Source organism: Python bivittatus, unplaced genomic scaffold, assembly GCF_059951505.1.
Source record: "Python bivittatus isolate LINGU-HERP-01145 unplaced genomic scaffold, Pbiv_v1 ctg000700_np1212, whole genome shotgun sequence".
Taxonomy (NCBI): Eukaryota; Metazoa; Chordata; class Lepidosauria; order Squamata; family Pythonidae; genus Python; species Python bivittatus.
Genome location: NW_028277098.1, coordinates 49,563,486 through 49,586,891, shown reverse-complemented (window position 1 = coordinate 49,586,891; position 23,406 = coordinate 49,563,486). Strand labels below are relative to the sequence as shown.

At 40.0% G+C, this 23,406-nt stretch overlaps 1 protein-coding gene across 1 annotated transcript; it reads right to left on the bottom strand.

The window, feature by feature from the left end:
* Nucleotides 1-1,491: 1,491 nt before the first annotated feature.
* On the bottom strand, nt 1,492-20,301 carry PLK3 (polo like kinase 3). Its single transcript, XM_007420225.3, has 15 exons — nt 19,520-20,301; nt 15,273-15,380; nt 15,049-15,165; nt 13,165-13,294; nt 12,712-12,799; nt 11,278-11,373; nt 9,705-9,903; nt 9,082-9,208; nt 8,638-8,747; nt 8,376-8,493; nt 6,335-6,418; nt 5,283-5,445; nt 4,568-4,697; nt 3,999-4,109; nt 1,492-3,002 (listed from the first exon to the last, which is right to left on the bottom strand). Exons 1-15 carry the CDS (start codon nt 19,715-19,717, stop codon nt 2,808-2,810), a joined length of 1,974 nt encoding a protein of 657 aa, XP_007420287.1. The 5' UTR covers nt 19,718-20,301; the 3' UTR covers nt 1,492-2,807.
* Nucleotides 20,302-23,406: the final 3,105 nt, after the last annotated feature.

Sequence of the window (23,406 nt, the reverse complement as noted above, 5' to 3'; positions counted from 1 at the left end):
CTGGTTATTCAAGTAAAGTTACCCAAATAGCTCCACTCTGCCCTGGTGACAGTGAAAGATAAAAAGAAATCAGGAAAGGGAGCAAGTATCTCAAAGTATCTTTCAAGTATTTGAAAGGTTGGACATCAGGTTTTTTGTGTTGGAGGTGTAAAAAATGTGAAGGTTCACTAACCCATATGATATGGTCATGTGTTCATTTGATATCTTTTTGGGATAGTGTATTCATGTACATAAGTAGGTTTATAGGAAAATCTTTAAATGTTAAAGATGTTAATGTGATGTTGAACTATGTACCACAACTTATACCAACCAAATTAGGAATTACGTTTGTACCAAGCATGGACGGTGGCTAAAAGAATATTGAGAAATTGGAGATGTAATATTATTCCAGATGTTAAGGAGTGGTCATCAGAAATGTGTGATGTTTTAGAAAAGATAGAATTTTCTACTAATCAAAGGATGCAGCTGAATGTGTTACTAGGGCAGAGATTATGAGATTTTACAATAACATTGTACTGATCATGTTAGTGTATTAGTAAACCAGTGACTATTGAGAAGTATAAAATACAAGGTAGATTCCCCCCTCCTTTTCCTTAGTTTGTATTCTTTCTTTGGGGTTGTTTCTTTACTATTCTTTTGTTTTTTCTTTAAGTTTAAAGATTGTTTTGTTAATTGGGTATGTGAAGAATGTTAAATAAAAAGAAAAAAAAATATCAGGAAAGGGGGCAAGAATCTCCAGGGAGCAATTTACATGAGAGGGTGAGAGTCTGATCAAAGTAACGGATCACTTAAGTTCCTCTAACTTGATGACCCCTTCCCAGGCAGAGGAAAACTCAACGTTCGGCTGGCTAGGACTTCTCCAGGTTGGCCACAAGCTTTAGAAATCTTGGCCCCTGGGGTGCATCTGTCCTCTTCACCACCAGCCTTCCACAAAATGGTTAAAGTGATCTTGCTCAGGTGAGCTTTTGAATTTTAATGCTAATATTGGGCTGTTCTTTTCATCTGGGATTTTATCTTGTTGCCTTTGATAATGCAGATATTTCTGTGTTATAGTTTTTGTGGGAATTGCCTGTAAACTGCCTAGAACCTTGGAGGATGTAGAGTTTATACATGAATATATTGTAGTCAATAAACATTAAATGTCTGTGTGAGCCCCTCTGGATAACAGGCAGAATGCCAGAAGCATGAGTACTTCCCAGCTTCATCATAGCATGTAAGGTTTTTTCTGTTTTATATATCAGCATCTTCAAAATTAAGCAACATTTCAATCTCCTGTTGCAGCCATGCTTACATTTGCCTGGAAACTCTTTGGAAGCACTCAACCTGTCCACCACTCAAATGTATGTTTTGTCAGTTGCCTGTATCAAGATACTGACGTGAAACAACTAAGCATGTCAGAGTACTGAAATGACAACTCTGAAGAAATCTCTGTGGTTATCTACCTTACTCCAAGCCCTATAGAGCTAAATGGTTACTTACAAGATACTGTTTTGATACAAAATAACCATTTCTCTCTGCTTTTATTAAAAACGTGTTTATTATAATCAAACTGCTGCATTTTGGGAAATATGGTGTGCATGATTGATAGGACACGGGTGCAAAATAAATAGTTGGCATAAATACATAAATAAAGTTCTTCGATGTTCACACCATTTAGGCCCCATTGCTGAACAGTCTGTCAGGTTCAAAACTTCAAGTGGGCAGCTTCTATATAAGCTGTTCAAGTCTGTACCAATTTGTGGGATCCCCTGCTGCACCCTGGACTGAAAAGCAGCCACGAAATCAAGGCAAACAGGGCATTCACAGTCTCAGCAAAAAGGAGTCCCATTTGCTTAATTAGTGTAACAGTTCTATTACCCAACACGTCCCTTCATAGCTTCAAGTGCTTCGCAGTAGCACCAGAAGCCTGAATTGATCCTGATTTTAAGGCTGAACATTCAACTCTCACCATTAACTAGTCCTCCCCAATTTGGAGGAGTTCCTCTCTACCAGTTTTAGAGGACAGGCAATTGGCACGCTAGCCAACTGCAGTGGCTCAAGCATTTTTGTTTAGAATTATATTATAGCTGGAACAAGAAGCTATTTATCTGCTTCTTCCACAGTAGAGAAGTCAGCCATGCCACAACTGCTCCTTTGCACAGGCCTTTTCTTCTCTTGGTAGCCACACCCAATTCACAGCTTTGGTCCATGAGTCAGAGCCAAGTGAAGCTTGGGCAGTAACACAACTCCCAGCAGTGCAACGCCAGTTTCCTGAGCAGATGATGGTAGTGTTGCAAGGACTTGAGACAACACATAAGTAAAGCCACTAATTTCTACATTTCTACCCCTCTTTCCATTAGGCTCTGGTACACGTTCCACGCCAAATATCTGGCATTAGGCATTGGACCAAAAGCCTAGAAACCACCATAAAAAATATTTGTACTTTCCTTACCCTGTATTGATCCCTGTGTATAGTGTATGGAGCACCAGCTCTCCTCCCTTTCTACCCAGTGACACCATGTGCATAACCAACTGTGCAATAATTGCACAGAAGTAAAACTTAAGGCATCTATCCCTACACCTTTCTCCTGTGAACTGAAGCATTCACATCAAGCTGATTTTTTAAAACAAGAAACACAATGATGCGAGGGATCCAGAAGTTATTGAGTCCAGAGGAGTGGCTTGGAGCTATGTGTGCAGGTTTGAAGTTTTCCCTTCTAGAAAATTAGACATCGGAATGCTTTCACAGAGTTGCTGTCTTTTATGCTATTAATATATCCATCCTTGGAGTAATGGGGTGTTTCAGTGAGACCACTCCACTTGCAGCCTTAAGCATCTGCTCGCTGTTGCAGTAGTTTGAGAATATATTTGAGCCGACGCTGAAGTTCTGGTGAACAGCCCAGTTCTGCAATGCTGCTCAACTTGTAAGTATAGGAATTCCTGTCACGGTTTATGTAGGTAAGGAGGCAGGAGTGGTCAGGTTTGCTGAAGATCACCTTGGTATGATCATTGTAGAAGTTCACCTACAAAAAAGGACAGCACAATCCCTTCTTAATGCTCATCACTGATGTCTATTTAAATGTCTAGCATTTCTTGCCCTTTTGGAATCTCCACTGGTTTTCATACTGCATGCGTCTAAATTAAGCACAAAGAACTTTTCTATAGTTGTGGACCGCAGTAGGCAGAGCAATGATTTTATGACTTCAGCAGAAACAGGCCTGAAATTTTAGATCTGCTTTTTGATGGATACCTTTTATATTTTATATGGGTATTAAGCATATTAGGTGTTGCTAGACTTGTTATATTTCACTTCCTGCTGAAAACTGGCAGGAAATCGAACAGCTACTATTTAGTGGTTTGCTACTAAATTCTGGCTGTATGATCTTTGTGGTTCTGGAGACTGTAAAGAAAATGCATGCCACACCCCTGGTCTACATATTGGCTAGGACACTGTGAGACTTTGGTTATAGTTTTCTTCCTCTATTCCCTTCAGTTTAAACACTGGAAGGAAACAAAATGGAGAAGTTGAACAATTGAAGGGCTAGAAAACCGGATATACAGAAATGGGTCTACAGGTATCCAACATGTTAAACTTCTATAACAAACACATATGTATTTACAGCCTGTCTTTTCTCCAAGTACAATAAGGCAGTGAATGTGGGTTTATTGTACATACTGATTCTATCCTTAAAATGATATGTAAGACTGAGAGGTCCACACAAGCCACCTCATAGACAACCCCTTTCTATTGCAAATAACTTTTTAAGGGAGTACTAAAGACATGGACATATTTTCATGAAAGCCCACCAACTTGATAACCTACCCTTGGCATAACATCTTCTTGTAAATCAAAATATTTCTCATGACAATTAACAGAGTTCTCCTTGATGAAGTAGCTTTGGAGGTGTTTGGCATGAGAAGCCAGCTTGTGAGCTTATAAGAGAGCCTAGAACTCTCTTAAATAGAAGAGGTCACAAGTCATAGACACTTTTACATAAGGAACTTAATGCATTACCCACCTGTAAAGTTCCATTGCTGAAGAGCATCAGTAAGGCCTGATTAGTCTTCACCCACTGCAGGAGCACCAGAGGCAGCTGTCCAGTCTCTTCTATGCTGGGCAAGTCTCCACCCTTTGAAGGAGGACAGAAAAGTTAGAAGAATGGACAACAGAATGACCAATTCCTAACATTCCTCCCCAACCTATTCTCAGCATTCTACCTAGATGAGAATAAATAATACCTCAGCTTCTACTGCTCAGGTACATCAATAGTAGAAGTCATATTCAAGAAAAGAGGGATTAGCAAGATTTCACTGCATCCTGCACAATTTTAGCTAAAGCTTCCTTATGTACGCGGAATAGGCACAGTCAAAAGGATAAGGCATAGCATCTGAGAACAGATCAAACAATGGGATCTGCTAATCAAAGTGGGAGGGAGGGAGCATCTAACTATTCTCTTTGAAAGTCTTGTGAAAGATGCCTAACAATGTCTGGATTAAGTTGTTAGAAGGTTGGCAGTTCAGTCTGCATCCAGAAACCAATACAGCCTAAGCATGAACATACATGACTCCAGGCTAGTAGCCATCTCACCTTCATGAGATGCTGCTCCATGTATGAAGCAAAGTACTGCAGAATCCCCATCTGTTCCTGCAGCTGTTCAGGAACTGTTGAAGTCGGGAAGGAGAAATGTTTACTATTTGTCAGATTGTAATGTACTTTCCTAAAAGGCAAGAGAATGTAGTTAGCTGTAGTAACCAGAAGTACTTTGGATCTATTATAATGTACAAACTGATTTACATATGGCAGAATGAAATGGAAAGTTGTGCCCTTCTTGTTTTGTAATTTTATTGCCATTCAACAATTCAGTATTGGTAACTTCAAGCAATCCTGCCCTATCACACAGGAGTAGAAGTTCATAGCTGTCAAAGAGGGTTTCTAATACACCCATAAATGTTAAAAGGTGTTTTAAAAATGCATATCAGGTCTTCTTGAGCATCCCAAGGAAAATAAAAAGGCAAGCACAAATTGTTGAGCTACCTCAAGCAGAAAATTTCACTGCCAAAATCATATAGATGCAACTACTACAGGCTTTCTCTTTGTTAAAATAATCTCCTTGCCCATGCCTTCAGTCACCCAATATTTTATTGCATGTCATACGCAATAAATGTCATATCTGGTTATTATCTTTCGGCACATAAGGTAGGTCTTCAGCTGCAGTGAAGAGCTGACCCAACTGCACTACCAGCCTCAACAACCACCCATATCCCCTCCCCAACTCCTCAAATAATCAGTTTCTTCCACTCACTTCCAGTCAGCAGAGAGAGACATGTGAGTTCCATCATTGAAGAGGACACCAATGCTGTGGTTGGAGAGCTGGTAACCAAATCCATACTTGTTGGAATAATCCACCCACTTGCTCACCCAAACAAAATGTTCATGGCAAGCCAGGGAAGCAGGATTCGTCTCAGCTGGACAATGAACAATGATACCAGTTAATTTAGGAGAAACTGTTAGTATTAGATGAAATAATCCTCTTTAAAGGAATGTACTTAAAAAAGAGAGAAAATATAGGAAGGAGCACACTAAGATGGCTCTTCTTCATCTTTCCTATCATCAACCTCTACGTAAGGAGGATGAATATGTGAACCAAGAAATGTTCTTTATTTATGAAGAACCACTCTGGGATGCCAACCTGTTCAGGCAGCAGAAAAATGGTTAGAATTCATCATGTAAGCAGTGGGAATGAGCCCCCTACTTGCAAGTCATGATGAAGTGTGAAAAGCCATTTGCACATTCAGCAGGGAAATCTTACATTGAGAGCATTAAATGGTTTAGTTTCCATACAAGTTCAAATCCTCTGCAAAAAGTGTTTCCACTCACATGGAAGACTTTGCATGCACAAGAAGGCATCCTTGGTGCAGGAATATTAGATATCTTTCCAGTTTAGATGTCACAAACGTAACTTTGGAAAACCAGGGTTCATCTTAGCTGCTTACATGATCAATTCTAATCTTGAATAGGGTTACAATTTTCCAGGGTTCTAAATCAGTGAGAGCCCCAAAGGTAAAGATAATTTCCTAGTACCCAAGCCACTATACATGGAGTGGGTGGTATGGATGATTGAAGTATGCTGGTCTCCATTCCCCTTCCTAGTGATCAGAGTTTAGACCATGGAAATATACATCACTTGGAAATTAATGTTAGAAAGGATTGGGAGAGGGAACAATGTTCTGAGACTACAATATAGAGTTTTGCACATCCCTGTGCTCTTTCTTCCAGTCCTATTTGATACTGACACTCTTCCACACGGTGCCAACCATCCCATTCAGGGTTTCTGATACAGCATCCCTTACTTACCTGGGGGCATAAGAGAGAGACAGTTCTTCAGGAGCCCAATAGCAGATTCAATAATAGCTGATGCTGTGACACAGTCTTCAAATACTAGACAAGAAGAAAAATAATGACACAGGATTACTCCAGCTTCTATGGAGCAAGCTTAAGGAGCTTCTCGCTTGCCAGCCTAAAAATCTGAATAGATGTGATAGGGAAATTCACTTTTATTAGAAGATGATGTAGAAGTGAAATCTCTGGTTTACCAAGCTAGTAAAATTAATTAGGTTGAGCGTCTTAAAGCTATACTAAGATCTTTTGCTATTCCCAGCCAGATCAAGCCAGAAGTCCATCTGGCCAAGGTGGCCCCCACTCTGCTGTTGTTTAGAAGAGCCATAAAGACCTGGCTCTTCATCCAGGCCTTTGGCGAGGGAGAATGAGACCCCTCACTTAATTCCATTGGTCTGTTGCACTTGCCATCTTTTATCTTTATCTTTTATGTTTTAGTGATTTTATTGTAATTTATTTGATTGTTGTAAGCAGCCCAGAGTCCTCGAAGTTGGGTGGCATACAAGTTTAATAAATTATTATATTATTATAGTTGGTTGCACAGCCAGCCAGATGTTTAGACTGAATTTGGCATCTTTATCCACCTATTGAGTCCTTCCCAAGGACCTGGGATAGGCAGATGTTGTTGTTTCATGGTGTTAAAGGTATTGTCGCAGGATGCAAGCTGTTCCAAGTAAAGCTGCCTTTTGCAACTGACTGATGGTGACTTTGTCAATGCCGATGATGTTCAAGTGGTGCTCCAGATGTTTTGGGATTGCACCCAAGGCGCCTGTTACTATCAGTACTATCTTTGCCTTCTTTTGCCACAGTTGTTCTACTTCTATTTGCAGGATTTTTTGTGATTTTCTCCAGTTCTTTCTCTTCTATTCTGCTGTCTCCAGGTATTATGTGGCAGATGGTTGTCTGTTTGAATTCTAAAGTCCCAGAGCACTTTAGCTTCTTAATTTTCTATTACTTTGTCTGTTTTGTGGTCCCACCAGTTCTTGCTTGTGGGCAAATAGCATTTCTTGCAGATATTCCAATGCACCATTGTTGCTACTTTGTCATGCCATTGTTTGTAGTCTGTGTGATCTTTTTGCAGCAGCTAACTAGGTGGTCCACTGTTTCTTCAGCTTCTTTGCAGAGGCTGCATTTGCCATCTGTTGCTATCTTCTCGATTCTGGCTTTGTATGCATTAAGGTTTGGTCTTGTGCAGCCAGAATTAGTCCCCCTGTCTCTTTCCTCAACTCTCCTGCTTTTAGCCATTGCCAAGTCTTGTTGCTATCTGCTTTGTCTGCCAGTTTTTTGTGTACTGGCTATGTAATACTTTGCCTTGCCATGTCTCTTTTCTGTTCTTCGTTTGGTCTTTCTTGTAGGCCAGTTTGGTCTCTTCAGTATTCAGTAAACCTTCATGGTGTACTAACTTCAGTACATCTTCTTCACTGTCCTTCAGATATTCTTCCAATGCCCTTTTTCTTCTTCAACTGTCTGGTGTACTTGGAACATTCCATGCCCACCTATGCTCCTTAGTAAGTAGAGTCTGTCAACATCATTGCATGGATGAAGGGCATGATTCATTGTCATTATTTTTCTGGTCTTCCTATCCAGGGCTTCTAGTTCTGCTTGAGTCCAGTCCACTATTTCAGCTGTGTATCTAATGACTATGTATCTAAAGACAGTCCACTATTCCAACTGTGTATCTAATGAATTATTATTATTATTATTATTATTATTATTATTATTATTATTATTCCATATCTAGAAAAGGCCAGAAATAAGTTTTGGTCCTGCTGTTTGACTAATAGTATCTTGAAACAGAATCTCCAATGTTATGAGGCCATCTGTTCAAGTTACAATTGTGACCTCAATTATTTGCAAACCCTACTGCTACCAGTGAACTCCTTCTCACTGGGTTTAATCCACTTAACCAACTTTGAGCAAGTTTTAACAGATAGCCACTTCTTCAGATGAATGTACTCTGTTCACATCAGCATATCCTACTGGAGACATCAATTCTCACCTTCACAGGTACTAGCTGTTGTCCCACGAATGGATCTGGAGATGGACTTCTGTGAACCCTCTTCTGCTACAGTTTCTGCAGGGCTAGAGCTAGGACTCTGACCATTCTGAGGAATAACCTAAAAAAACAAAGGCATTTCAGCCCATTTCCTTCTATGGATCCCATCTTTTACTTCCTGTTAATTTCAGCATCCACAATTAAAGATCCATCTTCCCTTTCTAAAAAGGCCATCTGATTAGCCAATTTCCTGAAGTTAACTTACTTCATTTCCTTCCACAGTTTTGTGACTTAGTTGCCTACAGATAGAAGTCTTTACAAGGCCCGATACTAGCTTAGAGATGTCATCTCTCTCTTCAGAAGAAGCCTTCTTAACTGTTGGAAAAAAATCCAGAGTGGTTATGTAACAAGCAATTCTATAATGAGTGACAGAATAGGTTTAAGAGTGAGAATACATATATGAGATTATCATATAGTAAATTGTAAGAGTAACTAGCCCATTGCCAATTCTAATACTTTCAGATTTCCCAAACATGCAGAGGCAACACCCAAACCAGTTAAAATTAAATATATATTCTCTGGTGCTTGGTTCAAGGGGCTGCAACCAAAAGACCACAGACTAACTAGATAGGATAGGCATGCTATTACTTTTTGTCCAATACATTTTTAGGAATTTCAGTCATGTATTAGGACATACTGCACAACTCACCTTTGCTCTTTCTTCTTCCAAAAAGTGTCTTTGTGACCTTTACCAATAGGCTCTTAGCAGGGTTGGGAGGGTTCAGTTCAGGTGCCATCATACAGCTGCTGGGTGGGAGCTTATCAGGTGTGTAAGCCTAGAAAGTTAAAGCTATTAGTAAGATTAAACTAAACATCAGAAAGCATTCATTATATCAGAGTTTTCCAGCTTTTTCAGAGCTCTCTTATGCATATATGAGCTTTGGCCATTTTCATCAAATCTTCCACAGTTTTAAAATTCTGCAGAATGTTCTGATTTAAGAGGCAAGAATGTAACAATCAGGTTGTCTAGAAAACAAAAGCCAGAGCAAAGAGCAGAGTCATGTGAACATGACTGTTAATTAGAAGCAGGATGTAATTATCTAAATTACAATCCAGGAGCTCACACCCTTAGTAATAGGGACAGTGATGTTCCTATACTGCTGGGGCCCCAATGATGGCTTCACCTGAAGACTTTGCCTCTAGGAGGGCAGTGTTCAAGCTAAAGCTAGAGAAACAACTACCAATGGGTTATGCTTTGTAGAGCCCAGTTTGCGGTCTGGCATTATTCTGCCAAAGCTAAAACAGTGCATTTTTGCAGGGACTGCCACTCACTTTAGTGAAAAACTCATGATCCAAGATCTCCTCCAGTGTGAAGCGCTCCTGTGGATTGCGTTTCAAGATGCCAGTGAGAAGGTTCTTGGCTGATACAGAAAGGAAAGGTGGAAGCGTATATATGACATGTTTGATGCAGCGATAGGTTTCCTTGAGATCTGAAGTCTCAAAAGGCGGGTTTCCACATAGCAAAGTGTACCTAAGGTGCAGGAGGGAGAGAAAGAAGAGGGCAAATGATGAATGCCAAGGAGATTGAAGGATACCGCTTCTCTGCAGTCAGCACTGACAGGCTTTCTATTAGTACCTGACTCAGCAGCAACCATAGAGGAAGTTGATGTTAGACAACACCCAGCTTTAAGTTTTCTCTGTAATCAAGCTCATGAGACATTGCTATTGCTCCAAGTGCCTGCAGACCGGAGGCACATCCGGATGGCAGATGACAGCACTTCTCCATGTGATCAGAGCTAAGAACTCTTAGGAATTAAACTTTTCTGGAATGATTCTGGGCTGAGCTGAAGAATAGGGAGTTCTTCCCTTAAGCAGCTTCTCATTGAAGACCACTCTCCCCTTTCTCAGCATTTAGAAGCACATTTTCCATATGTGCTATGAAAACAGGAAACTGTGGGTAACCAAAGCAAAGAAATCTAAAAACTCAGACTATTTTTCAAGATGCTCCGGAAAACTGCTGAATACCACCTGAGTTAAACAGTTACCCTGTGCACCGCAGGCAAGCCACTTTTTTTCCATTTGTTTTGAAGAAATTGAAAACAGATCATTAAAGTTTAGCAAGATTACTAATGTTATGAGTTCAAGCAGTTATACAAATTTATGCTTAAAGTACTTGAATTACAGTTTAAACTATCTGATCTACACACAATCTAGCTAATCACCTAAACTATTCCTTGAGGCTAATTTTTATTGACTGCAGGTACAATGAAACTAGACTTTTACGGAGGCCTGGTATATTTTGCATCAACTAAGGAAAGCTGATGCACTTTGTCATCAACTCCTTTTAATGCCCTCAAGGAAACATTTTTGGAACCTTCATCAGAATATTCTATGTTATGCACTTACGGAAGGAACATTAAGATTTGCAGAAACCAATAGAGAACTAAAAATAGGCCTCATACAAGCTACTGCCTCCATGAAGCCCATTTTAACTTGAGCTTATAGTATTCAAGGAAGTAACTGACTTATACATCCCATTACCATATATTTGTTAGAGTTTTGGGGAAGGCTCATATAATGCTATTCTGTGGTCACTTTGCAACTTCCCCATAATACTCTGCTGAAACTGGTTTTAGTGGCTAGAATTTGGCCTTTTGCTATATTCCATCCATTTCACTAGAGCTTCTATTCAAGTTCTTGGACTGGTTATCAACTTTGATCTAACTTCAATACTTTTAAATGACAAAACTTAAGCAGATTTTTAAATGGTGTTATGCGTACATGTGCATGTACCCATTAATGCCTTACTACTTTCTTTTCTTTACCCATATGGAAGAGCAGGTCTCTACAAAAGCCATGCTGCAGAAGCAAATAATCGATTGTTAAGTTTAAGCTCTAGACTTACATGACACAGCCCAAAGACCATACATCTGACTCTGGCCCATGCCCTTGTCGCACTAACACTTCTGGAGCAAGATAATTTGGAGTACCACAGATAGTCCTAGGGAACAGAAATACACAGTATGAGACAATGAACCAAACCTGACATTTTTCCAACTCCCTTTTCTTCCTTTTACTCATCTTGACAAAATACTTATTATGCTATGGGACAGCTTTTCCCAACTTGGTATCCTTCAAGTGGTCAGGATACCTAGAACTTTCAGCCAGTACTTTTTAAGGGTATAAGTCCTAAGGGTAAAAGTAACTAAAGAGAATGCTGCTGCTGCTGCCACCGCCACCACATAGAAGGCCACATAAATAGGACTGAAGTGTCAAAAAAAAAAGGCCCAACCACAAAATATCCTCCCAAATTAGCCAGGTACTTGCTAAACCTATGTTGTCAATACCAGGAAGAAGCACAGTTCCAGTAAATAAAAAACTGGCCCTTTAAGAAAAAAATCTATAACCAACACTATTTCTTATATTGAACTTCCACTTTTGCTAGGGATGACTTCTTTTTAGCTATAATATAACCTGATCCATTCACTGTTAGCTCCTAGGAGAAATTAAATCATTCATCAAGGGTGTCAAGAAAACAGAACATGATTTGACATTTTTATTCTGCCATTTCTTTTACTCTTCAGCTAGGATTCAGAACCTCCCTTCTTCTAGCCACTTCACAAGTCATACCAACACATTGTGTTGTTCGAAGAACAGGGCATGCCAGAAGCTTCTTTCACAACTCCCCAAACGAGGAAGTTTGAGCCTTCTCCAACCTAGCAACCTGTGCTGGTAGACTGACACTGCTTCCCCTCTAATATTCTTTTCTGGCCAGTACAACTGCCCATTCCAACTGCCAACATTTGCATGAAGTGTAACACAAGATAAGCTTGCCCATTGTTTCTCTCTACTGAGCAAACATCAGGCCTCAGCCTTAGACATAACTACAGACACCACATTGTTTTTTTGGTGACCAAGTTCCAGGCTGATGCAAAGGAGTCTATTTCAAGTCCCTTGGTCCCCATTGCATTCAGATTCCTCCCTCCCCCAACACACAGCTGCAAAGAATGGAGCACCGGGACAATAAAGCTCTGTAAAAGAAGATCCTTCATCCTTATTCCAGAATAAAGACCACATTAGAGATGGCAGCACAAGAACATAGTCCTGGAGGAATACGGCAGGGGCTGGCAACATGGGCCTGCAAACACTGTTTGCATCAACCCACCCCCTCCAAGAGGCATCCATAGTCTCCTTGTGAAAAAACAGAATTTAGAACATCCATCTGATGTTTCAGCCTTGCAGGGGGCAGAGAGGAGTTGGGCAACTGTGAGATGTTATACAATACAGCAAAGTTCTTAAAAGTTGCTGATGCCAAACACAAAGAAGTTGAGCCACCTACTTTTTCCTCTGGTCTGCAGGCTCCTGGCGGGCAGCCAAACCGAAGTCACCAACTTTCAGTTCCATATTTTCATTGATGAAAAAGTTACCTGCAGCAGAATATTTTTTTGTTTAATTTTTATTACCTATTTTGTGCCTTTCTGCCTCAAAATCTGACATTACAAAAATATTTCCAGAGATCTCACCTCCCTCCTAGGCCAAGAAATTCATAATCCTATCTAAATGCCATGTAAATTAAAAAAAAAACTTAAACTGAACACATTTTAGCATCTAGAATCCCAGTTTTTGCTTTATTTTTGTTAAGAGTAGAAGGTGTTAGTGTGCAAATTCAGAAAGATTAGACTGTGCCTTGTTAATGCAACCTTAGTCTCAAAACAAGTATGTTAATATGCTAGGTATATTTTGGGCACAACTTATTTTACTCTTGAGAAGAGAGCAGCTGTGCTGTACATACCCAACTTGAGGTCTCTGTGCAAAATGCCCTTAAGATGGAGGTACTTCAAAGCAGAGATTATTTGCTTCAGGTAATACCGAACCTCTGGCTCCAGGAGGGTATGGCGGGACTTCCAGATATGTGCCAAAGACTAGAATGAGACACATTTAACCATAAAGAGGCTACAAGCAGACTGCTGTTTGGTGCATTGCATGCATAACTCAAGTTCAAATCCCTACACCTCCATGAAATTCATGAGTAAATGTTGGCCAGTCATTATCCCACCCACATCTAATCTGCCCCACAATTCTTTAATTTGATGAGATGGAGAACTGTAAGCCATCTTGAAATCCTTGGTGGCAGAAAAAGAACTATAAATAGAATGAATGAGAGAGAGAGAGAGAGAGAGAGAGAGAGAGAGAGAGAGAGAGAGACATGACTGTCCCAGTTATCCATGTACCTCATGACTGACAAAGGGGGTAAAACAGGTTTCTCCTCAATCCTTTACATATCAGGCATGGACAAGCTGGGGTACAACAGACTTTGTTACACTGTAACACCTCATTCACATCATTGGTCACACTAGCTAGGGATGATGGGAATTGTTTACACTAATGTCTGGATGTCCATATGTTGCTCATCCATGCTTTTACATGCTTCCATTCAAAGGCAGTCCAAAATTGTTCTAATCCAAGTATGTTTCCATTTGATCCTAATCCCTCCTGTACAGTCCCATCTTCTAACCTTCTCAATGAAGTTATGATGGTATCTGCACGTTCTGCTGTTTTTCCAGACTCCAAATAAAGCCCAAGCAGTATTTCCAAACTGCCCACTTTCCATAATACAAGATAGTCAAGTGACTAGAAATTTTATTTTGTAGGTACGGTGAAATATGCTACAATGTATGTGAACTACATGAAGGAAATTTGGTATTAAACATTAAGAAGGTTCATCAAGGAAATTTTAAATCCTAATAGCCAATTCTAGCACAGGTCATTCTTGTGTTAAGTACTGGCATGAATTCTGATGTAACCCCTAGAAACACTATTCCAACAAGTAATCCTTGCTGGACAGTTTAATACTCACTTTGATCTACCCCAGAGCAACTGAAGCCATTAAAATGCCAGAAGTTGACATACTGTTTATAAGGAATTGAATTGCAAATAAAGAACAAGTAACTAAAATAGCACAAGTGCTACTCATGGCAGCCCCAATGTCTATACTGAGAATACTTCTATGACAGATTCTTGCACAGAGCATTTTTATCACTCTAAGTATACTCTCAAGGAGAAAGGAATTGAGGAAGACAAGCAGGAAGTATCAAACTGGCATCCTACAATGCGCGCCTCCAGTACTGGTAAGCAACCTGAAAATGAACATATTTACTCATTTTCAAGGGTGCATTGAATCTCTCTGGTTCTCAACTCTCTTAAGACATCTGCTGCCGACAATATTACCACCCCTCTTCTTTCCTCTATTTGTTAAAACCTAGCATTGTCCCCTTTGCTTTGTTCCTATCATAAAGCATACAGTATCCTATGATTTCTAACCCATAAGAGAAAAATCACATCTGCATTCTCCTACAGATCACATAGTTACAGCTTATAAGTTATGCCCTGTCTGGAACAATGGTTCAGTACTATCGTCTTGCAAGGTCCATTTCTGTTAGTCTGTGTTCACAATGCTACAAAATATTTTTGCTCCAAGTGGTCATGTGTCAGCCCTGGTTTGACTGCCCAGAAGAGAGCTTCTAACCCTATGGCTTTGATGAAGCAATGATGGTGAGAGACTGTTGGGACATCATAGAACTTATGTACTTTCAAAAGGAGGAGACGGCTATAATATAGTAAGACATGCTTCAGGGAACACACGGGGTTCACAGACAGAATGTAACTTAGTACTCACTTTCCTACTGCAATGCTCGAGGAAAATATAAATGTTGTCAGAATCTTCAAAATGATGTGAGAATTTCACAATGTGTTTGTGGTGCAGGTCTCGATGTAGTTCAATTTCATTGATGATCTGTAAGAGCCACCACAAGAATTACAACCAGCAAGTTCAGAGCCAACATGTAGCACAAGTTGATCACCCCCACCTATTCTCAGCCTGCTCAGGCTTCAGTTACATACCTTCTCACGTTGGTGTGGTTTAGCCACTCTGCTGTGAGGAATAACTTTCACTGCATAGGTTGTGTTGCTTGAGAGGTCCATCGCTTCATAGCATCTTGCAAATCCCCCCTGCCAATCAAAAAGTAGAAATTACATGTCTGTGCTGTAGAAACTTCCCATTTTCTCTTGATACACAAGTAAATGATTGGAAGGCACTTTTTCCAGACACACACGTTATTCTGAACATAATGTTCATAATATTCTGGACATAAGACTATAGTCAAGATCCTTGGCCATTCTTATATTTGTTAAATTTCCCCCCTTTCTCCATGTCCTATGTTAATTTGTGAAATTAGCCAATGGGCATTGTTAAATAGACAGACAGACAGACATAGCATCTACAGGTCTGATCTCCAGTTAAAAGATTTAGAAAGAAATAACAGACAGGAGTATTCTTTGCCAAGTAGACTAATGTCCATAATAGCTTATTTATAAAATAACACATTTTCTTAGACTTTCTGCTCTTTGTGACAGCACTGAGCACTAATAAATAGATAAAGCTCCAAGCTAAATGCCTTATCAAGAGTATAGCACAAATGGTATGAGTACAGAACTGGATAAAGTCATAAGTAGGATGAGGTCACCTAGACATATCTATCCCATGTTTTATGTCAACTCTGATCCTTTGTGTTAGAAAGATCTGAAAATATGTCCAAAACTTTTGCCCATATTTGTCCCTTCACTGTACCTATGACTCAAATGCATTGCAAATTTAAAACAGTTGGAGACAAGGAGAGTTCAGTACTCACATTCTAGCTCATGGTTATTCCAATTTTAACCACAAACACAATTATTTATAAACAGCAAACATAATGGTAAGAAACCTAGAAATCAAATCCTATGAAAAACAGCTAAAATAATTGGGAATACTTGGCTTAGAGAAAGACAGCCTTTTTGAAATATTGTATCCAAAGGACTTTCATGTAGCTGGAAAGAATGGATAGAAATGGCAAAAAAGCAAATTTAAGTTGAATTTTAGAATTTAGAAATTGGTGCCAGCTTGCTGACAATAAAATAGTACGTTTCGGAAGATAACATGCTTGTTGGAAGGAATTCAACAGAGGTGGGTGGTTTGGGAAGCTGCAGTTGCAGATTCTTACACTACATAACCTAACCCAAAATCTTCACGCTCTTGTTCCAAATTTTAAAACAACATGCTCATGTGTTGATTATGCAGTTCAATATTTAATTGCTTCTTATAAGGTTTGTCAGGAGTGTGCAGGTACAAATTTGATCTAACAATTTAAAATATACTATTCTTCCTCTATTATATAACGTTTAGGATGCAGTTTTGCTCATTGGTCTGGAGTTTATATTCACTCCTTTAGGTTTCACTTTACCCACTAGCATGTTTTTTTTCAACAGAGAATAGCTAAGCCCTATTCATATGACACCCAGTACAAAATTACTCTCTAGACAGGTTTTTCAAGCAGCATAGAAAGTACAAGCTTGGCTGCACCATGCACCTTTGTTTGAAATAGCTTCACACCTAAACATTTTGGCCAAGACAAACCAGTTTCTCTGCACTGGGGAATCTTGGTTTTGGGTATCATCTTTACAGAAGCAGCTTAGGGTAGGATCATTAAAAAGATTTCCCAATAGACAGCAGTAAGAAAACATGGAGTTCACACACTGCGAGATTCAACGGAAAAGATTGTTTCCCTTGATATTATTTATATAATATAAATATAATATATATTTACAATAAATATAAATAAATTTCCAGCATAAATGCTTTCTCCAACCCATTCAGAAAGCTAGTTATGTATATTGCTCAATGAGTATGCCAATTTTGTAGGACCGAAAAGAAAATGTACTTTAATCAAAAAGCTCTCGGTTTTTATACATATTGTGGGAAAATAAACTTTGTGTATATCAATTAATATATAACTCAACAGCATATACTGTAGTTAAATAACTTCGTGACATCTTAAATCCAACAAATGCATTTTTATTGCATAAGCTCCCATGGATCACAGTATGCTTCATGAGATGCATGAACTATTGTCCCAAAAGTAGAGTATTATATGTACTCTGACTCTGTTAGAAGGAGGAAAATATAGTAAGGCCATTATCAAAACAGTTGTTGAATGTGACACAGACATATCTGTACTGCTCATCCACTCCTGTTAAATCCAGTTTTAGGTACATCCTTTAAAAATTAAATAAATGCATGTTTCCACAAGTTTTGCCAATAACTCTGCTGTTGTACAAGGCCAGATTAAGAGAGCAACATACAGAAGGCTGTTTGCTTAATCTTGGGGTTCATGCTTAGTTCTATTTTCACAAGGTCATGTGGCTTCTTTATTGCATCACAGCCATTAAGAGCTAGATATCTGCTTTCTAAAGGAAGAAAACACTTGTGAATTACTCTGCTGAAGCCTCCAAATATAGAAAGATTCACACACAGTGCTAAATCAGTGATTTATTTAAAAAGCCATGACTTGGCGCAGTATAGATTCCACCAGCAGGCAGCACAGCCTTGCTCAACGTAATGCCACTAAATGCATTGGAAACTAGTTCCTCACATTCCCATCCAGCAGAGTTTTCAGCCATATACTCCCTACAGGCCATAAAGCTTGAAGTCCAATGCAACTGGAGAATAAACATAATGGACTGCCTTTAAATTCAAGCCATTTCTATTGAGTAACTTGATATACCTGTCTGAACATGAGAGAGTCATGTCAGGATACAGCCCCTAAGTGCTTTTGGCATTTATGCCCCACCTTTGCTCTGGGGTGCTCAGGATAGCATATAATGAGATAACCCTCAGAACTCTATAATGAGGGTTAGGCTGAGCTCATAATAATTCAAAAAACCACATACAAGCACAATTCAAATCAAGGCCACCCAGTTCCAGGTCCAGTTTCTCTGACAGCTATCTATTTTGTTTTTTAGGAGAACTCACAACCCATTAATTGGAGGCCTGGTGTAGGAAACATATTTTGAACTGAAGAACCCTAACCCCAGAATTTTATTTTAGCCACCAAATCTGTACAGAGTTGTCAATCTTCATTACACAGAAATCCATTCCTTGTCACCCACCCACCTTCTAACTACACTGCATTAGATCACATTAGTTTTAAATACCCCCAAACTGATGTCTGGTTTTATTCTTTAATTGTTGTGATCATTTAGGTAACTGCATTGCTTGCTTAACCATGATTTGCTAAATAAACCACAGTTAGTTAATTCACACAACACACTAAACCATAACTCATGTAAACTATCAGAAGTTGGCCACTGAGTCACCAACTGTCTAGTTTCTGCTCATTCCTACAGTAGGTCAAAAGAAAAATTCTCTGCCAAGGTCAGTCTTCACAAACTGAATGTCTTAGACCCCTGGGAAACATAATTGCTTGCTCACAGCTAATTCAATCCAATCTTCCAGCATCAGATAATAAACCACAGGCTACCCGCTCAGACTTGATTCACACAAATCTATAGGCTAAAGTGGGGTTGAAGCTCAGTGCCTTGTGAATGCAGCCACTGTGATACAAGTCCTTTTCCCAGTCAGCAAAGTATTTGCAGGATGGAGACAAACGATCACCTACTGTGTATAACAATATGACTAGCAAATCAACTCAGCCCCTCAGTCTGGAGACCCGCACAGATCCCGGCTGAATGTCCTGCCCAGGCTTCTTCAAAAGAACCCTCTTATAAGAGAACAAGTGAATCGGTTTCTAGTAATGGGGAATCTCTCAAGCTTTAAGGGAAGGAGAATTAGAGAGAAGCAGCATAGGCTCACGCCTGGCAGGGAGGGAAGAGGAACCAGATCACATTAGATCCCATGCCACCCAACGGGGAGAGCACAGCAGGAGTCGTGCCCAGACAGGCCTGTCTCGGATCAATCGAAGCTCTCGGGGAGGGAAGAAAAGAGCCTCGATCAGGACGGGAGAAAAACACAGGCCGGGAGAAGAGAAGCGCCGTTCGGAGGAAGCCCGCGAAGACAAGAAGCGTTTTGCTCCCTATCGCAATAGCAATCCTCAAGTGCCACAAGTATCACCACGTACAATCATTCCCAGCATAAATCAGAATAAACTGCTCCTTAAATCCATTCTCCCACTCACGAACGCGGCTCGTTTCAGCCCTGAGCGCGCACGAACAGAGGCAGTCTCGGATCATCCCTCGGTCACGGACTGCGGAGCGGCGGAGGAATCGCGATCGCTCCATACCCTTCCTACCCGTCGCAAAAACACCGCACGTACCTTGCCGAGCAGGCGGCCTTTGCTGTAGGATCTGCCCGTGACTGGGTCGCTAATGATTCGGGTGGGTTCGGCCGGTCTGGGCTGCTCCATACAGGTGGATTTAGGCGGCGCGATCGCAGGCAGCGAAGGTTTGTACAGATCCGAGGCCATAACGTGGTCACTGAAAGGATGATAGGGGGGGAAACAAGCGGGCTCCATGCTAGCCCGGCTTCTTCGCTCCCTTCGAGCGGGAACTGGTCGGCCTTCGTCCCGGCGCGTTCCCCCAAGCTCTCGCAAAGACACGTGCCGCGCCGGCAAAGGAAGTTTTATCCACTCTTTCTGCGCCTACAGTCAGGGAATCCCGGTACTTTTATCAATGAGTGCGTCTGACGTCATCGGATAGGAAACCCCTCCCGCTAACTAGAGGGCGGGAATTAGTCCTTAAAGAACCCGCCGCCTCTCCTGAACAAAAGTGAAATACGAAATATTCCATCGATTATGTTCGTTCTCTGGAAGAACAAAAAGAAATTCGGAAAGATGCGTCAACGGAAACTAGAAGTAAAACTAGACGTGGCGCTCACAGTCGCCGGGGAAAGGTTGCTAGACTAACATCTGTGGCTTCTGCTCGAATATATAGATGTATGGCTGCAAAATGTGACGAGGACTAGGAGGCCACGAACCCTTCGTTTTCCGGCGTCTCTTTGTTGCCCTCTAGTGGCCATCCGGAGTTTTGCTGCCCAGAAATTGTAGGTCTTTCCATCTCGGAGCGTTATTTTTATGTTGAAAAGCAGCTGCCATCTTCGAGGTCTGAAAAACAGACTTTGTAAGTTGTAAGCAGACCTAGGCTACAAATCCAGTTTCTGCATATCCAAGATGGCTGCTGATTTGATCCTGCAAGATGCAAACACCTTTAACATAATCATGTGCATGTATTTAGCAATCAGACTTAGAATATAACCTGTCACATGGGCATACTGGATTCTCACATCACACTAAGCCAATGTAGTTTGTTTGATTTTAGCTTTGTGTATTCCAGGAACCCATCTATTGTGGTTTGTAAACATTCAACCATAGTTTTGGGTTAACTGCTGCAATTTAATTATGGTTTATTCAGGTAAGCATGGTTAAAGAATCATGGCTTAACACAATATGTGAGCCTGATTCCCATTAAGTCATGAATGGCTGTACTCCTAACCAACTGAGGCTAGTTTTTAAAACCAGAAGGTAACTGCATTAGATACAGATTAGAATCATAATGCAATAATTAGTTTGGATATCATGTAACAAAAGAACATATTGGATGTGCAACTGTTTCCAACTGTTTATAGTGGAATTTCTATTGCTCATTCAGTCATATTTTACAGAGTCCATATGATGGCATTTATTTGTAATCCACTATATTTCTTCAGTTCTATATTTAACTCTTTTACTCAACAGAAAAGGCCTGACTTTGGAGAAAGCACGGAACACCAACATCATCTCAGTGCATCTTAGCACTATGCTTATGTTTGTGGGTTTGCTGTAAGGAGTAAATGTATATATTTTTAAAAAATCAGCACATAACCTTCAATTTAAATATAGCAGTAAGTATTTTTAATACCATTTTAATCATGTAGCTATTACTAGGATTCTTTTTTTCCTCTATGTATGTTTGAAATGCAACTTAACACAGTACTCCTGGAATGCTATGTGGGGTGTGTGCATGTTTGTGTGTGTTTAAAAACACTAGAAGGGCAAAAGTTCCTTCTGAGTTACTGCCATTTTAGCTATTTTGAAATTCACTGATTTTTTAAATATAGCCACAATATTTTAATACTACCTAAATAATTAACTGTAAAGAGTAATAAAACCAGTGACAAGTACAAAAGATTGAATGAATGTGTCCTGAGCAGTGGTGGATTCAGCTGCTTGACAAATCAGTATCCATTTCAAAATGCATTTCTGAAAAACTCAGAAAATTAGCATAATGGTTGTAGTAAAGACCAAATAGAAGATGTCCGTGCAGCAAAAGCACAGTCTCTCCTAGCAGTGTGAAGATCCATAGAAATTCTGCTTATAAGGGGAAAACAGCAATGATTTACAGTACTAGCATTGGAAGACATCAGCCAGGGAAGGAGAGATGCCATGAGATTAGAATTGTAGCCTGTTTAAAAGATTAATAGTCATAATCAACCTAGTTTTGCTACTTGGAAATATCTCCCATTGGCTACAGGGTGCTTGCATGTATATCCTACTGTTCCTCAAAAACCTGCAAGATTTTTTGCAGATGGAAGCAGAACAAAAAATAGTGATTCAGTTACTATGCAATTTGAAGCGTGTAGTACCTGAACCATGCTGGGTTCTTTGCCAACTGAATCAGAAAATCCCACAAGTATCATTATCCTTCCCTATCAATAATTACAATTAGTTACCCTGTCATTAATTCAGTGATTAGCTGCCTGAAGCAATTGTCTTAGTGGCTGGATTGGCATAGTGTACTTAACTATGGTTAATTTAACCAAGGTCTACTCAATTGGCCCAACTTTCTCAGTTCACACCACACAGTGAGTTGCAGATGAATTGCATGGGCTATGTTTGCACAACATGTTAAACTAAAATGCAGTTGGCTAGTTTGGGGCACAGACAATTAGCCTTGGTTTCATGACCTACTTAACTGGGTCATCTGTAACCCAGTTTATTGTTTGAACCCAAAATGCAGACATTCTGTACACAGAGTTAATTGTTACTTCCTGTCCTTTAGGATTCACACATTGTTGGAGTAGAAAAGAATTTAAGATTAGGTCTCCCTTCTGACTTCTATCATAAAGATGAGCTGTTCCACAAGAAAGGGGCTCTTTAAGCCACTTTAACCATTGTCTTTTGAGTAGTCTCTCTCCTGAATGTTGGAGGGGGGGAAGAGAATAGAAGCTGGGTAGACAAACCTCACCTCCCTCTTTACTGGCATGAACTCCAAGCCCAATGAGCCCCCTTGGATTTAGTTAGAGATGCAAACACAACCATTCTGCTTTAGGGTATGGATGATCGCCCAATCTTTTAATCATCACAACAAGAAGAACTGGAGCCTAATTACGTGATGTGTACCTCTGTTGCTTTACATTTCATTGCTTTTCAGTTTATCTTACTCTGCAGCTTTAGACAAGGAAAATCACTACAGTATATATTTTTTCATTTGCTTTGCATGTCAATGTTATCTTAAGGTTAACATTAATTATTTGTTTGGTACATTCAGTTGACTAATTTAAATAAGGTCAACTTTGTACAACCTGTTGGCCCATGATCAGGCCTGACTGAGGAAGCCCCAGGTCCCTTCCAACTTTGGAGTGCCTAGCCATCATAAAAATGCAAAAGACATTATTGAATATTTTTTAAAAAGTTAATAAAGTACAGTACCCTCTTTTTGAGCCCCCCAAATTTATGGCACTGGAAGAGTGGCTCTCTTGCTTATCTTGACTGACCCTGCTTATGGTTGATCAACTGTGGTTGATTGATTCAACCTAACCATCTGGGTTTGCATAACACCCTGAACTACTTTTTAAAGAGTATTGTGATAGGCAGGGAGAGAGATACAGTGGTTAAAGGAAGAACAGGAGGCCTATTCCACTTTGGGCTCTGATCCCACTGCCTATTGCTTAGGCTGCACCCACTTCCACATGATGGCCCCTTACAGCTTATTCTAGGCAATGATGGCCCTTAACAAGAAATAAGTCACTCATCCCCTGCCAACCACTCATTGGCTGTCTTCACATGACAAACTGAACCACAAGCCAATCACATTTGGAACCTAGAATGTTGTGGAAAACCAACTTTTGAATCTAGGTGTGGTAGAAACCCAGAAAACTAGGTTGATTAAGCAAATCATAGTTTACTTAACCATGGGTTAAAATGTGCTAACAGGGCTTGTGTTTTTT

Bases quoted from the DNA above. Each gene is read 5' to 3' on its own strand.
- PLK3 (XM_007420225.3), bottom strand. From the start codon at position 19,717: ATGGAGCCCGCTTGTTTCCCCCCCTATCATCCTTTCAGTGACCACGTT. The intron at 5,446-6,334 runs GTAAGTAAGGGA...TTCATTGTCCAG, and splicing joins TCTCTCTCTTATGCCCCCAG to CTGAGACGAATCCTGCTTCC. The intron at 3,003-3,998 runs GTGGGTAATGCA...CCTTTTTTGTAG, and splicing joins TCAGCAATGGAACTTTACAG to GTGAACTTCTACAATGATCA.